The sequence below is a fragment of the Genypterus blacodes genome, unplaced genomic scaffold (assembly GCF_046128005.1).
Source record: "Genypterus blacodes isolate CSIRO-AG114 ecotype Tasmania unplaced genomic scaffold, CSIRO-AGI_Gbla_v1 ptg000438l_1, whole genome shotgun sequence".
In the NCBI taxonomy this organism is placed as follows: Eukaryota; Metazoa; Chordata; class Actinopteri; order Ophidiiformes; family Ophidiidae; genus Genypterus; species Genypterus blacodes.
Window position 1 is genome coordinate 3175183 of NW_027467208.1, and position 12549 is coordinate 3187731.

At 46.1% G+C, this 12549-nt stretch overlaps 2 protein-coding genes and 1 non-coding gene across 3 annotated transcripts; all 3 read left to right on the plus strand.

The window, feature by feature from the left end:
- The first annotated feature begins 1041 nt into the window (after positions 1 to 1041).
- On the plus strand, positions 1042 to 3679 carry nrm (nurim). The gene is made up of 4 exons (XM_076139057.1): positions 1042 to 1254; positions 1854 to 2047; positions 2176 to 2352; positions 2432 to 3679. Exons 1-4 carry the CDS (start codon positions 1104 to 1106, stop codon positions 2723 to 2725), a joined length of 816 nt encoding a protein of 271 aa, XP_075995172.1. The 5' UTR covers positions 1042 to 1103; the 3' UTR covers positions 2726 to 3679.
- On the plus strand, positions 1464 to 1536 carry trnak-cuu (transfer RNA lysine (anticodon CUU)). The gene has a single exon. It is a non-coding gene; the product is annotated as a tRNA-Lys (tRNA).
- Positions 3680 to 4005: 326 nt separating the features above from the next.
- ppp1r18 (protein phosphatase 1, regulatory subunit 18) lies at positions 4006 to 12001 on the plus strand. Its single transcript, XM_076139487.1, has 3 exons — positions 4006 to 4297; positions 4790 to 8384; positions 11137 to 12001. The coding sequence occupies exons 2-3, from the start codon at positions 4830 to 4832 to the stop codon at positions 11392 to 11394; spliced, it is 3813 nt and encodes a 1270-aa protein (XP_075995602.1). The 5' UTR covers positions 4006 to 4297; positions 4790 to 4829; the 3' UTR covers positions 11395 to 12001.
- The last annotated feature ends 548 nt before the right edge of the window (positions 12002 to 12549 follow it).

Genomic DNA, 12549 nt, shown 5'->3' on the forward strand with positions numbered 1-12549 from the left:
TGCATCGTCAGGTCCTGCAGGCTTGTGGGAAATCCTACCACCCGACTTGTTTTCGCTGTGTCGTCTGCAGACAGAGGCTGGAGGGTCGGCCCTTCACTGTAGACTCTGACAGCAGACTTTACTGTGTCACTGACTACCACAGGTGAGTTTCAGCACCAAAACAATAAACCAAGATATTTTATTCACACTCCTGAGGAAGGATTAAGCCACATCCTACCTCACAGACGAGTTTCTATCAATTTCTGGCTGCTTTCAGGGTCCAGGCTCCCAGATGTGCTGCGTGCAAAATGCCCATACTCCCAACTGAGGTAATCACATTTACATAAATATTTGTTTGTGATTTCAGATCTTTTACCTCTGACCTATCATACTTTTGTCGAAACTACTTACTTCTGCGTATGAAATGATCATTCCAATGTTCCTTCCTTGTTTCAGGGGTCCACAGAGTCCATCCGAGTGTTGTCGTGTAACAGGAATTACCATGTAGAGTGTTTTGGTGGCGATGTGAGCCTCACTTAAGGACAATTTCTGCTGAAGCTGAGAAAACTTCAAAGCTCACTACAACTGAAACGTTTAACATTCTACTTATTTTTTATTTCCTTGTCAATTAAGATTTAAAAAAAAAGTTAAGATACTTTATTGTCATATAACATGCAATTCACGATCTAATTGAAATGTGTCTTGCATCCCCTCTTACACATCACACACACAAACACGGTCCACTTTCTTGGTCCACACGGGGACTGGAACCGGCGACCCTCCGACCCTCGATTTGCGACGAACTTGAGACTCAGCTGAATCTCCCTATGGACTGAACTACTGCCGTCCCTAAAAGGACGAGGTACTACCGATAATTATGTGTAATGGTGGCCTATTCCTTTAAAAGTATTCAGATTGCACGGTATTCATGACAATAAAAATGGTATTACTTTTATTTTTTTGGGAATTATGTTTTCTTTACACACATTGAGGCATACCTGCACTGAAAGCCCAAAAGCGCCCCACAGCGACACTGTGTGTTGATATCAGGTACTACCACGTACTCCTCTCCCGGAAGAAAGCAAGTTGTGGACGTCGCCAAATGAAGATAAACGCTTAATGAAATGGCGTCGGTCACGGTGCGTGGCTGCGCTCTCTGCACCGCGACTCTGCTCAACTTTGCATTTGTCTTCGTCACCAGCGCAGACTTCATCAGTTTTCTTTCATTTCGAACCATTTACCACAACCTCACCGGGGAGACGAAGCTCTGTCAAGGTAAGCTTCCGCCCGGGCAGCACACCACAACTTACTGAGAGTTACTGAGGACCAATTAGAGAGTTTAGAGCTTCTGACACGACAACAACAACTGCAGCGTAGAAGCAACAGGATATAAAAATGTGATCAGAAATGTAAATTTAACACTCTTTAGAGAGGAAAACGTTGCGTTCCATTTTTGTAGTACCGTGGGTCCATGCGCTTTAGTAGCCCGGCTAGCTCAGTCGGTAGAGCATGAGACTCTTAATCTCAGGGTCGTGGGTTCGAGCCCCACGTTGGGCGCATACGACTTTTTGGCTTTGACTTTTGCTAGCGATTCTCTTTGGTCACGGTGCGCAATTTCACAGCCACCGGGAATTCAGGCAGCGTCAAAGTAAGCAACCACGGTAACTTAAGCAGCTAGAGCCCAAAATAGACACAGATCTGTAATGAAACAAACTGAGAGACATTAAACAGATTATCATTACTGTACGAACAACTTTATAGTGATTTTATAATAATGATAAAAAAAAAAAAAAACTTTCCTGTGCTGAGTAAACCGTTGGAGTCTGCTCCTTGGAGCACTAAATCACACTTGGCCCTGTTTGTCCTCCTGTAAGACTCCATCCCGTGGTCAGTAGCTCTGCGGGACAGCTCAGTCCTGTGGTCTCTCATGGTGGATCTGGGGCTGCTGGTGCTCTTCATCGTTCAGCACAGTCTGCTCGCCTGGCCGCCCCTCAAACAAGCCTGCCAGTCAGTGCTGGGGACCCTGAACAGGACTATGTACTGCTTCACCACGGCACTGACACTCCAGGTACAGGAACACACACACTTGTTTACTTCTTTAACTCAATTATGGATTGTTATACTTATATATTTTGTCCTAAGTAACTGGATAAGAAGCCTTAGTAAGCAGTCAAAGTGTATTTCCTCCTGTGTTAGATCCTGATGCGTTACTGGCAGCCTGTGATTGGCGCCCCCTGTCTGTGGGCAGTGCGTCATGCACCCTGGAGTGTGTGGTTCCCTCTGCTGTGCTTCACCCTGCACTTCGTCTGCTGGGCCATCATCTGTAGCATCCTGCTCATCTTTGATTACCCTGAACTAATGGGCATCAAGCAGGTACAGAACTCTACTTTACTACTGCAGTCATTACTCAAACAGTAGAAGTAACCTATACACCCACTCCTTCTGTCTCCAGGTGTATTATGCATGTCTTGGTTTAGGGGACCCTGTGTCCAGCAAGCCGCCCTGTGCCCAGCGTCTCCTCCTGCACCTCCGTCACCCGGTGTGCCTGGAGTTTGCCGTGGTGATGTGGCTCCTCCCGGCCTTGTCCCTGGACCGGCTCCTGCTGGCAGGGACTCTCTCGGCCTACTTGGCCCTGGGACACTCACTGGACAAAGAGGATTTAGCCTACCTCTGTGTCCAGGTCAGGAGCAAGACCTGGCTCTTGGCTGAGCCGCCCCAGGACAAGAGCAACCACAAGCAGAAGTGAATAAAAGGTTTCCTGATGAAAGATGATGAAACAACTCAACAACCACTAAATACTAACCATGTTTACTGATGTTTACCCCTTTTTGATCCTGTGTGAGCCAAATACTGTTTACACTGTGCTGAATAACAGCAAACTGTGCTGAATGTTTGTGCTCATACAATAGCAAATGACCACACATGAAAGTAATGCTTTGCAACTTGACACTGTAGTTTTGTAACTGTTGTAAGTGAAAATACAGACGAGGCTCAATTTGGATAACTTAAAGCCCAATTCTGTCATTTCTGACCATGTGAATTTGCAATATATTCATGGTCCAGGAGCAGTGAAGTCAACATCTCTAACAGCAGCACAAAATCCACTCAGGTCATGGTTTTCTACTTTGTTGTCTAGTATGAGCTTATGTTTTAGAGACCTGTGACTCAGTTTGGGGGTGACAGCAGATTTCAGTTGTGTTTTAGTTTTTGGTAATGGGAATAATGTTCTTAATGCCTCTTTTTATAGTTTAGAATCAACATTACTTCTTACATATTTTAGAGGATACCTGTGATTTGAAAATATTGACTGATTTGGGGGGAAAGGATAGTTTGTAGTGTGTTTATGATAGTTTATTTTTATAAGATGTTCAATATCATGTGCCAATATGACTGAGCTTCCACAATGTCGAAAACGCAGCATTTCCAGCTCTAATAAAACCGAACCTGCTGACCTTCTTTGCTTTACTGTGTGTGAACAGTAAATGTTGATGAATCACTATGAATCCACAGCTGGTATCTGTCAAAATCAACTTCTTATGACACTATCCACAATAAACAGAGTCAGATGGTGGAAATCCACAGCACTGTAATAGTTGAGTTGTTCTGTATGTAAGTTTGTTTCATACATCTGAATTGCAAACTCTGTGATAAGAAACAGCGTTCAGTGTTTCCCACATTGAGTAACACAGTGGCCTGTTCTCTCTATGTGTTGTTTGCTGTGCTCATTTCCTCTTCCTGTTTATTTTTGTAAACATCTTATCAATTATTTTTAGACCAAGTTGGTTCTGATAAGACGTACTTAGTATTGTGGACTTAGTTAAGTCTCTGTTTTGTCTTTTGCTTTTTTTCCGTCTCATTTCCAAACTGATGGGAATGTGTACAGAATATATTTAAAATACATTTCTGTGGTGTTTCTGTGACTCTGCTCTCCTCAGCTGACACCACAAGCTGTTTACACCCCCACCCCAATGATCCTTAGGGGTGTGTGTGTGTTCGTCCAGACGGCTGTGTGCTTGTCTTAGGTGCCACAGTATGGTGTGTGTGTGTGTGTGTGTGTGTGTATGTGTCGCTAAATGCTTCTGACGGACTTTAAAGTAATTATCGGATTACTGCTCTGCCGCTCGGAAGCTGGAAACATTTACTCCACCGATAGAGGCTCGCAGGTCGCTGTAGAAACGTCCAGAACACTTATGACAACTTAATATACACTATTTCATGAATCTGTAGCTTATTAGGCGCGTGCGAGTGGAGAGCAATAAAGATGTCAACGCCAAAGTGGAACCGGATGTGACAAATTTGCCCGATTTCTGGATTAGTGGTGAGTTTGAATTTATTTCTTCATAATTATGCGCAAAGAGCTCACGTAGTTGTTTAATGTCCTCGCTGTGCTGAAAGGGTGTGGTGTCAGCGTAATTACCTCCGCCAAGGACGATGTGTTTTCAGTTCGTCTGTCTGTTTGCAGAAGATCTCAAGAAGTTACCAACAGATTTTCTCCACCATTTTTGCTCCAGTGGGCAGCCAATGTTAGTGGGCGTGGTTCATTCTTAGAGCTCGTAAATTAATTGGTGTTCTGTCACTACCTTTGAATGACGTCAGTGATTATGGTCTGTTAAATAAGCAGTTAGATTTCAGAATTGAGAGTCATGTTTCTAGTTTTCTTCATGATTCTGGGTTTGTAGTGATTTAAAGTCTTATAAACACAATAGAAGTTAATTATGTACACTTAACTACAAAAGGATTGATTTATATCTCTGTTCAATATGTTTCACCATGGAGACGCAATATTCATTTAACCATTTTGTTTTTTCAGACCGTCCCAGAAGTTCTTACGGGGAACATCTTTCTCTGTTATGTCGGCCTCTTCTTTCCCAGAATGGAAGCAACTCCTACTGGACAAGAAGAAGAGAGAGGAGGAGGAACGGGAGAGGAGAGGAAAGGAAGAGGAGGAGAAACTTGCCAGCATGCCCGCATGGAAGCGAGGGATCATCCAGCGGAGGAAAGCTAAGCAGGAGAGTTTGGGTGACAAAGACAGAGAGAAGGAGACAGAAGCCTGTCTGCTGTCGGCGGAGGTCAGATCCCTTTCTGATGGTCAGAGTGACACCGACAGCTCTGCAGCGGTCCATTTGGGAAGTGAACCATCACTCAGTCCGGATCAAGGCCAATGGCTGGATTCAGACACCACACAACCCAGTCAGGTGTCTGTGCGAATGAATCCATTCATTTGCACACAGAGCGCATGGAGGAAGGACAGGGATCCTGAGAATGCAGCAGACACAGGTCATACAGAGAGACAGACTGAGCCAGAGGTTGAGGGAGAAAACGTTTGGGAGGGAGAGAAACAAGACAAACTTAATCCCAGAGGTCACGATGGGGAGTCCAGAAAAGGGAGGAATGTAGAAGGGAAAATAGACATGTTCAGAGACATGAGTGGGGGAAGGGTAAGAGACAGAGACAGACACAGAGAGAGTGACAGGAGTCAAGGAAGAGGAAGCAGGATTTACATGAACGAGGGCAGGATAAACGATAGATTCGGAATTAAGGAGAGAGAATTCCTGAAAATAGAGAAAGACCATGAAATGAAAGATCCAGAACCTTGTAGTCCTCTGCTTGCTCCCCTTGTCCCTTGTCAGACCATCCGGGCCAATAATATCATCATCATTGAACAGGACAGGAAAGTCAGTGACGAGAGATGGAAGAGATGGAGGGGTGCAGAGGAAGACAGAGCTGAGGAAGACAAGCAGGAGAAGAGAGGCGTGAAGATGGATCTCAGGGAGATTCTGGCAGGAGGAGGGAGCGTCACAGAGATCCGAGCCTCAGAGGTTCTGATCATTAAGCCCCCAGCGAGCCTAGCAGGCTGTGGAGGGGGAAATGGTAGAGAAGAGGCAGAGAAGAAGTTCACTATGGATGGAGGACTGAGCAGGAAGGTGAAAGAGAGACCATGGGGCCAGGTCACGGTCATCAAAGGAGACAGGAGGGATGTTGTCGCCGACAGAGGAGGGAGGGTCAGTCAGCTGCTGAGTAAGTTCGGAGAGCGTCCCAAGCCTCCATCTCGATCGAAGAGTTCAGATAATTTCCTCAAAGTCAGCATCAGAAACCAATTAGGGAATGGAGATAACCACAAGAGGAAGCACATGCTGCTCAAATGTGTTCCCAAGCGCTCATTCAGCTTCTCTGACCGACTCTTGTGTGTTAAGGACAACGGCGTGGATGAAAGGAAAACACGTGAGAGGATACATTCAGACACCAGTGCCGAGGGGAAGGTGACCAAGGCAACAGTCAGATTCGACTGTGCGCAGCTTCCAAACAGGGGCCGGTGTGGAGATGCGGGAAACAACAGCCGACTTGAACCTGTTGACCAGAGGGCCGTGGAGAAAGCGAGTGATGAAGATGGAGACAAGGGCTTCACAGCGGTGTCTGTTAAAAACACAGAAGGAATTGCGTTTGCTAGAAGAGTACCGATCAGGCAGGAGAGGAAAGCAAGAGATGGGAAGGGGCCGACAGAGGACGGTCAAAAAACTTTGGAGCTAGATGATGTTTGGAGAGACGAGCAGCTGGAGAGTGAAACCTCAGATGAAACCACACAGGAGAATCACATCATGGCTTCTGTGGACTCTACCGCTCTCTACAAACACAAATCAGCTTCCAAAGAGTGCTCAGGGCCACAGGAATCTTATCAAAACCCCTCAGAATTGTCCCAACACACACAAGATCTGATCAGTAAAATAGAGAGTATAGGAGTAACAGCTGGAGAGCATTCTTACATGGAGGCTTCGGACGTGACCAAAGAGAGCCAACAGGATGCACAAATTTCAAGCGATGACTCAGAGATCTGTAGTCATGGCTCAAGAGACAGTGCACCTGTTGGCATTGTTTCAAGTCCCCTAGAGATTCAAATCCCCAGGACTGTGTTTTATGTTGCAGAGGAACTGTCGGAGACTAAACCCGTGAACGGTCAAAGGGATGAAAGTTGGGAAGTAGGTGAAGCTGTCCAGAGGAGGGATAGCTGGAGAATCGGAAAGCCTTTAAGCCGCATCGAGTCCCTGCGAGAGAAAATCAGGCAGAAAGCGCTAGAGAGGCTGAGACGGGGAGATGTGAGCGACGGGGAAGACGTCACAGCTGTCCAGGCGGTGGAGGACACCTGTGAGGAGGATGACACTGAAAAAGAGTCTGCAGGGCCAATGGGGAAGAAGCTGGTTGAGGCAGAGAGGGAACAGGAAGGCCTCGCAGCGCAGACATCTGCGGCTGCTTTTGACGTCACACAGGAAGTCGCTGTGTTGAAAACCTGCCCTCAACTTCCTGTTTCTGGCCCATTCGCACAAGCTGCAGAAGGAGAGGAGGAAGTAACATGCGGGTATACTCTAGCCGAAGTCATCTCTGACTGCTCCCAACTATCAGATGATGAGGACGACCTGCCAGAACATGTGGAAAAGCAGCTGAGCGTCTGTCGGAGAGAAAGCAACGACAGCGAAGGAGAAGAAAAGGAGGTGGAAGAGGAAGAGGATCTGTCAGAGGCGGAAGAGGAGGAGGACCGCGAACACACATCGCATATCTCTCCCTCACAATCTCTCTGCCCTTCTCCGCCTCATCCCGACTCTATCTCAGACATGAGTTGGATCTACAATTTGGAAACGGTTTGCTCGAGAAGTGGCTTGTCCGTCAGGGACAGGAGCGGGGATGCCTCGTCTGTTCACCTTATCAAAGTGAGGCCTCTCGTGTCCCTCACCCATCAGGAGACGAGGAGTAAACATGGGGACAACACGGTGAGATCGGACGATGAAGTCCGTGGAGTTCAGCAACAGATAGAGCAGTTTCACTTGAGAGAGCAGGAAGTGAAGTCTACAAATAGTGCTTGCATACAACCAAAAACTCAGTTTAGGGAAGACGAGACTAAAAGTCCCCAAGGGCCGTCATGGCAGCAGGTGAAATCGCCTGATGTGAAGATACAACAGAAGGATCCGCAAAAGCCTGAAAGGAGCTGCAGGTTTTCATCTGAGCGTGTTTACTCTCCAACATGTCTGCTCAAAGAAGCCCAGGCTACTCAGTCCAGGACCGTCAGCCCCACATCACCAGAGAATTCCCTCAAATCGACACCAACCTCCTCCCCTCTCTTGCTCTCCCCTGCAGCTTCTCCCAGTGTCTCCCCGTCCCCCTCGCCCTCTCCTACACTCTTCACCCTCAGGAGTGCCTCAGGGGGCCAAGTGAGGCGAGGCGCAACCATTACCATCACCCCAAAGAAAGCTACAGGATCAGGAGCAGAAGCGTCCCCCACCAAGGCCCAGACTGCCCCTGGGACAGCCGAGCCAGAGAAGAAGAAACACCCCACAGTGGAGGAAATTGAAGTGATAGGTGGATATCAGAGTTTAGACAAGTCCTGTTTGGTCAAGAAGAGAGGCCGTCGTAAAAAGGTGAGTGGAAACTTCAACACAAACTACACACACACACATGGTAAAAAGTGAAGTACTTATACTGAAGCTGTGATCTGAAGTTGTGATATTGCTAATTAGGGAGATGTAAGTACCAGAAGTCTGATCTCAAATAAGTGCAAACATGTGACTAGAATAGTTTTGCTTGCTTTTCACTCATTTTCCATTATGTGTATTTAAATGAAGTGACACAGGAGTAACGTGACCTCAGCCATGTGTGCCAGTGTGAACGCGGCAAAAGGTCACTTCCCTCCTTCTTTATATCATTAGAGGCGAGAGCGACCCTCCTCTCCATTTTCACCCCCGTTACCTCATGTGACCCCTGGTTGTGCAGCAGAATCCCCTTTCACTGGGAGAACATCCCCTTTGATTGAGATGATTGACGGAGATCACACACGCCGGCCTAAGCTTGTTTAAGCCTCGTCGAGCACGACATGTTGATTCTCGCCTGTAAGATCTTCGCCGGCTCTGGAGCGATCGACTTTGCCGTTGGCTCACCTGCTCCCTGGTTGGTCACAGACTTTCGGATTCGGCAACAACACCACTTGTACATATTTTAGCTGTGTATGTGTGCGTGTTTATGTGGGCGGTGACAGTGGAAGCTTATTCTTGCTGTAACCGCAAGAACACAGTCAAAGCAAATGGCCTGTTAGTTTTTAGTCACGTCGTTTCTGCTATTGTTTGCTCGTTTACAGAGTTATTATGGGCTTCTGTCACATGAGGTTGTCGCAAAAGGAAACCACAATGACTGCGGCTGGCTCCTCTCTCTCTCCCTCTCTCTCTCTCTTTCTCTCTCTCCCTCTCTCTCTCTCCCTCTCTGTCTGTTTGTTTGTACCCTCTCGAGCTCCTCTGTGTGTGTGTATTTAATGAGATGGAGTCACAGTAATTAGTACTCTGGATTCTTTTGGTTTCTGCTGTTTCTTTTCCCTTGTTTGAGAAAGAGTGAGAGATTAGGTGTTATGTAATCAGGGCAAAGCTGGACAATGCTGTCCTTTATTAAACATTCATCCTGCCACAGTAGTTTATTCTGCTTTACTTTCTCTCTAAGGTTAATTTTCCCTTGCGGTTTCTATCTGTGTACAGTCAGCCAGTGAGTGTATATCACACCATATTGAAGTTTCCCCTTTCCTCCTACCATTTTTGTCATTTTTGTCGAGTCAGCCCTTGCTGCCTCGCAGACAGATCTCTCTTTGTGTCTTCTTGGCCGTTTCCTGCCAGAGTTCGCTTCTTCTCTATTTACTTGAAAGCGCTGACCTTATGCTGTGTGGCTGTGCTGTCAGATCGTTCTTTGACGTGGGCGAGATGGAGACGGAAAGAGAGACAGACAGTTACAGAAAGCTGAGTACATGGGCGTCTAATGTGTCAAGAGGAAGGGTAAACAAGATGGATTGACACTCTCACTGAGAGGATTAGAGGGAGACGACATGTTGTTTAATCGATCTATGAGAAACTCTCTACTCATCTGTTTTCTCTTACTTCCTTTTTTGGCACTTCCTCCAAACGAGAGGCAGAATCTGACACAAGGAAGTGAAGTGGCGTCCAATTCTAAATAAGCAACTCAGACATCAGATTCTTGTTATTCCTCCAAAACATGTCTGAATCTCCACTGGACTGAAGGATAGTTGACAGGATAGTTGACAATCTGATGATGATCTCGTCTGTCTTTGCGATGACCGTAAAGCTGCAGCGAGCGATGTGGTGTGATTCCTTGACCACCTGTTGCCCTTTACGCTCTTTGACGTCAGGCCTCCGTCCCTCCCCCCTCTTGCACCACTCTCCCTGCTCTTCCACCTTTCCACTGTTTGCCCCTTTGTTCACCTTTACCTCACACTGTTATTGAAAACAAAGATAACCCATTCATTCCTTTTCTTATGCAACATTTTGACCCAGTGAGGACGAACAAGCGACTGAGAGAACTCCAGCTCCTAAGCGCGTCCCTTTCTGCCTGTTTCTATCCGTGTCTCTGACCCCGCCGTCACTGCTCTCCTGCTGTGTTAGCCTGGGTTAATCAGGTTCAGGGAGGGAGGATTAGCCTCCCGTGCCTTAGCAATAGGTCGCCCAGTCTCTCTAATACAGGCCTATTATGCGCACTCCCTCACAGACCGCTACTGTCCGGGCCGAGGCAGCATGGTGTGTGTTGTCTGGACGTGTGTTTACAGCTTGTCTGTCCCTCAGAGCTGAGCTGCACTTAGCAGACACGCTGTGGATGTGCGCCACTGGTGCGTCAGCCTGTTTCCCGTCCGTCTGTTTACACCTTGTTGACCCTGGGGTAAACAAACTTCACCCAAACATCCGTCAGTCCAGGCAAAGGCGAAGCTAAACACAACACAGCAGAAGCTCAGACGCCTCTGAAGTATTACAGAAGTGAGACGCACAACTTGAGTTGAGATTCTGCTTTTGCTCGTGCTTCTACTATTATTACATTACTATGGTGTGGTTGGTCTACATGTTTTAACTCAACAACCACTGTAGAGAAAACAGATCTTTCACTTCACAGTTACTCTGAACTTCTAGAACTTTAACCCAGTAATGTCTGAGTGTACATTCTCATAAACGATGTAGAAATGTTCCAGCTTTAATAACAGCTCACAATCATGAAAATCATCTAAATACCTCATTACCTATGAGCCTCAGTTGTCAGTAGGGCGGCAACACCAACCAGAAGCAGAGATTAACCGCCTCCCCTATCTCTCTCTCCTCTCTCTCTCTCCTCTCTCTCTCCTCTCATTCTCAGGTGAAGGTGTGTTTTGACAAGGTCAAGCTGGAGCAGGTGTGTGAGTACCCATCAGAGACCTCCATGCTGGCGTGTACCCCCCACCCTCCTGACCTGGGGGTGGACGAGAGGCCGCAGGGAGAAGGAGAGCAAGAGGAGGAAGTGGAAGAGGCTCAAGCGGCGATCGCGTGTAATACCAGCAAGAGTGCGGGGATCACAACGGGCCGAGGTTTCAGAGTGGGTCAGTGTCACCCCCTCCTTAAGAAACACAACGTGTAAACAGTGCGGTGGGTGGAGACACTTACAGACTTCTGCAGAGAAACCGTCTGCAGGTTTGAATGGCACTCAGGCTGAGCTGGAACAGTGCTGTTTCCTTCCCACCCATCATTTCTGTGCTGTCTGACAAAACAATACGGCACAGTAGAGGGCTGGAGTGTCTGTGCTGAACTTGCCAAAGTGCAAACCTGCTTCCAAGAAATGGCGTGATGTAAACTGTGAGCAGCAGGGGGCACTGCAAGCCCTGAATCATCAAGAAACTGAACAACATAAACCAACCTTTTAGTTTGCAGTGGAACCAATTATTGTCCTGTTGAAATTAACCCAAGTGTTGGTGTTTGTCGGAGAGCAAATTGAATGATATGAATTTGTGGTTAGGTGAGATTCCCCTTATTTACATTCCATCCAGCCAAATTCAAAGATCAATAATTCTTTGTTCAGTAATATTTCCTTATTTTTCTTATATTTAGTTTAGTTTCATTTGTGTAAGAGTATTTTAATTCCTCATGGTGTAATTGGATGGTTTATGCAGTTGAAAGAAAGATATTGTGTTTATTATGGAAATAGTATCTAGATTTTCAGGGAAATGAACATGAATGTACAGCATAAGTTTGGTACATAATGTAAAAGTTGTTGTGAAAGAGTTTATTCTGACGCTCAGGTATGAACTGCTGGGTAATAAAGGATCACTTGTCTATGCAACATAAGATTTTATTTTCTAGTTAATATATTTGATAGTTTCCTTCGAATTCATTACTTTCTAACTTTACGTCAGCACTGCCTCAGCACAGAAATGACTCAGTGATGTTTGTGTCACCTGGTTTCATGTGCTTGCTGGATTTGCCCATACAGGCGAATGAGGATTGATTTATTGAGATATTTCATATATTTTTCTTAACTGAATCCTTTCAGAAGGTATTTTGTTGAACTTTGTAGGAATGAGGGTTTGTGTACATTTTATTTTGTGTAGTTGAATCAAGCCTTACTGATCACATTGGCAACAACGGTAGCAGATACGTTCATTGTGTATGTGAGTTTGATGAAAAATAAAGTTATTTTGTCGTATTTGTGTTTTGTTCAAATGGAGAGTGTTGAATCTCTTATTCAGTTTCATTCATGTGTTGACATTACAGCTGCTATTTCACTTTTGGCTGTATT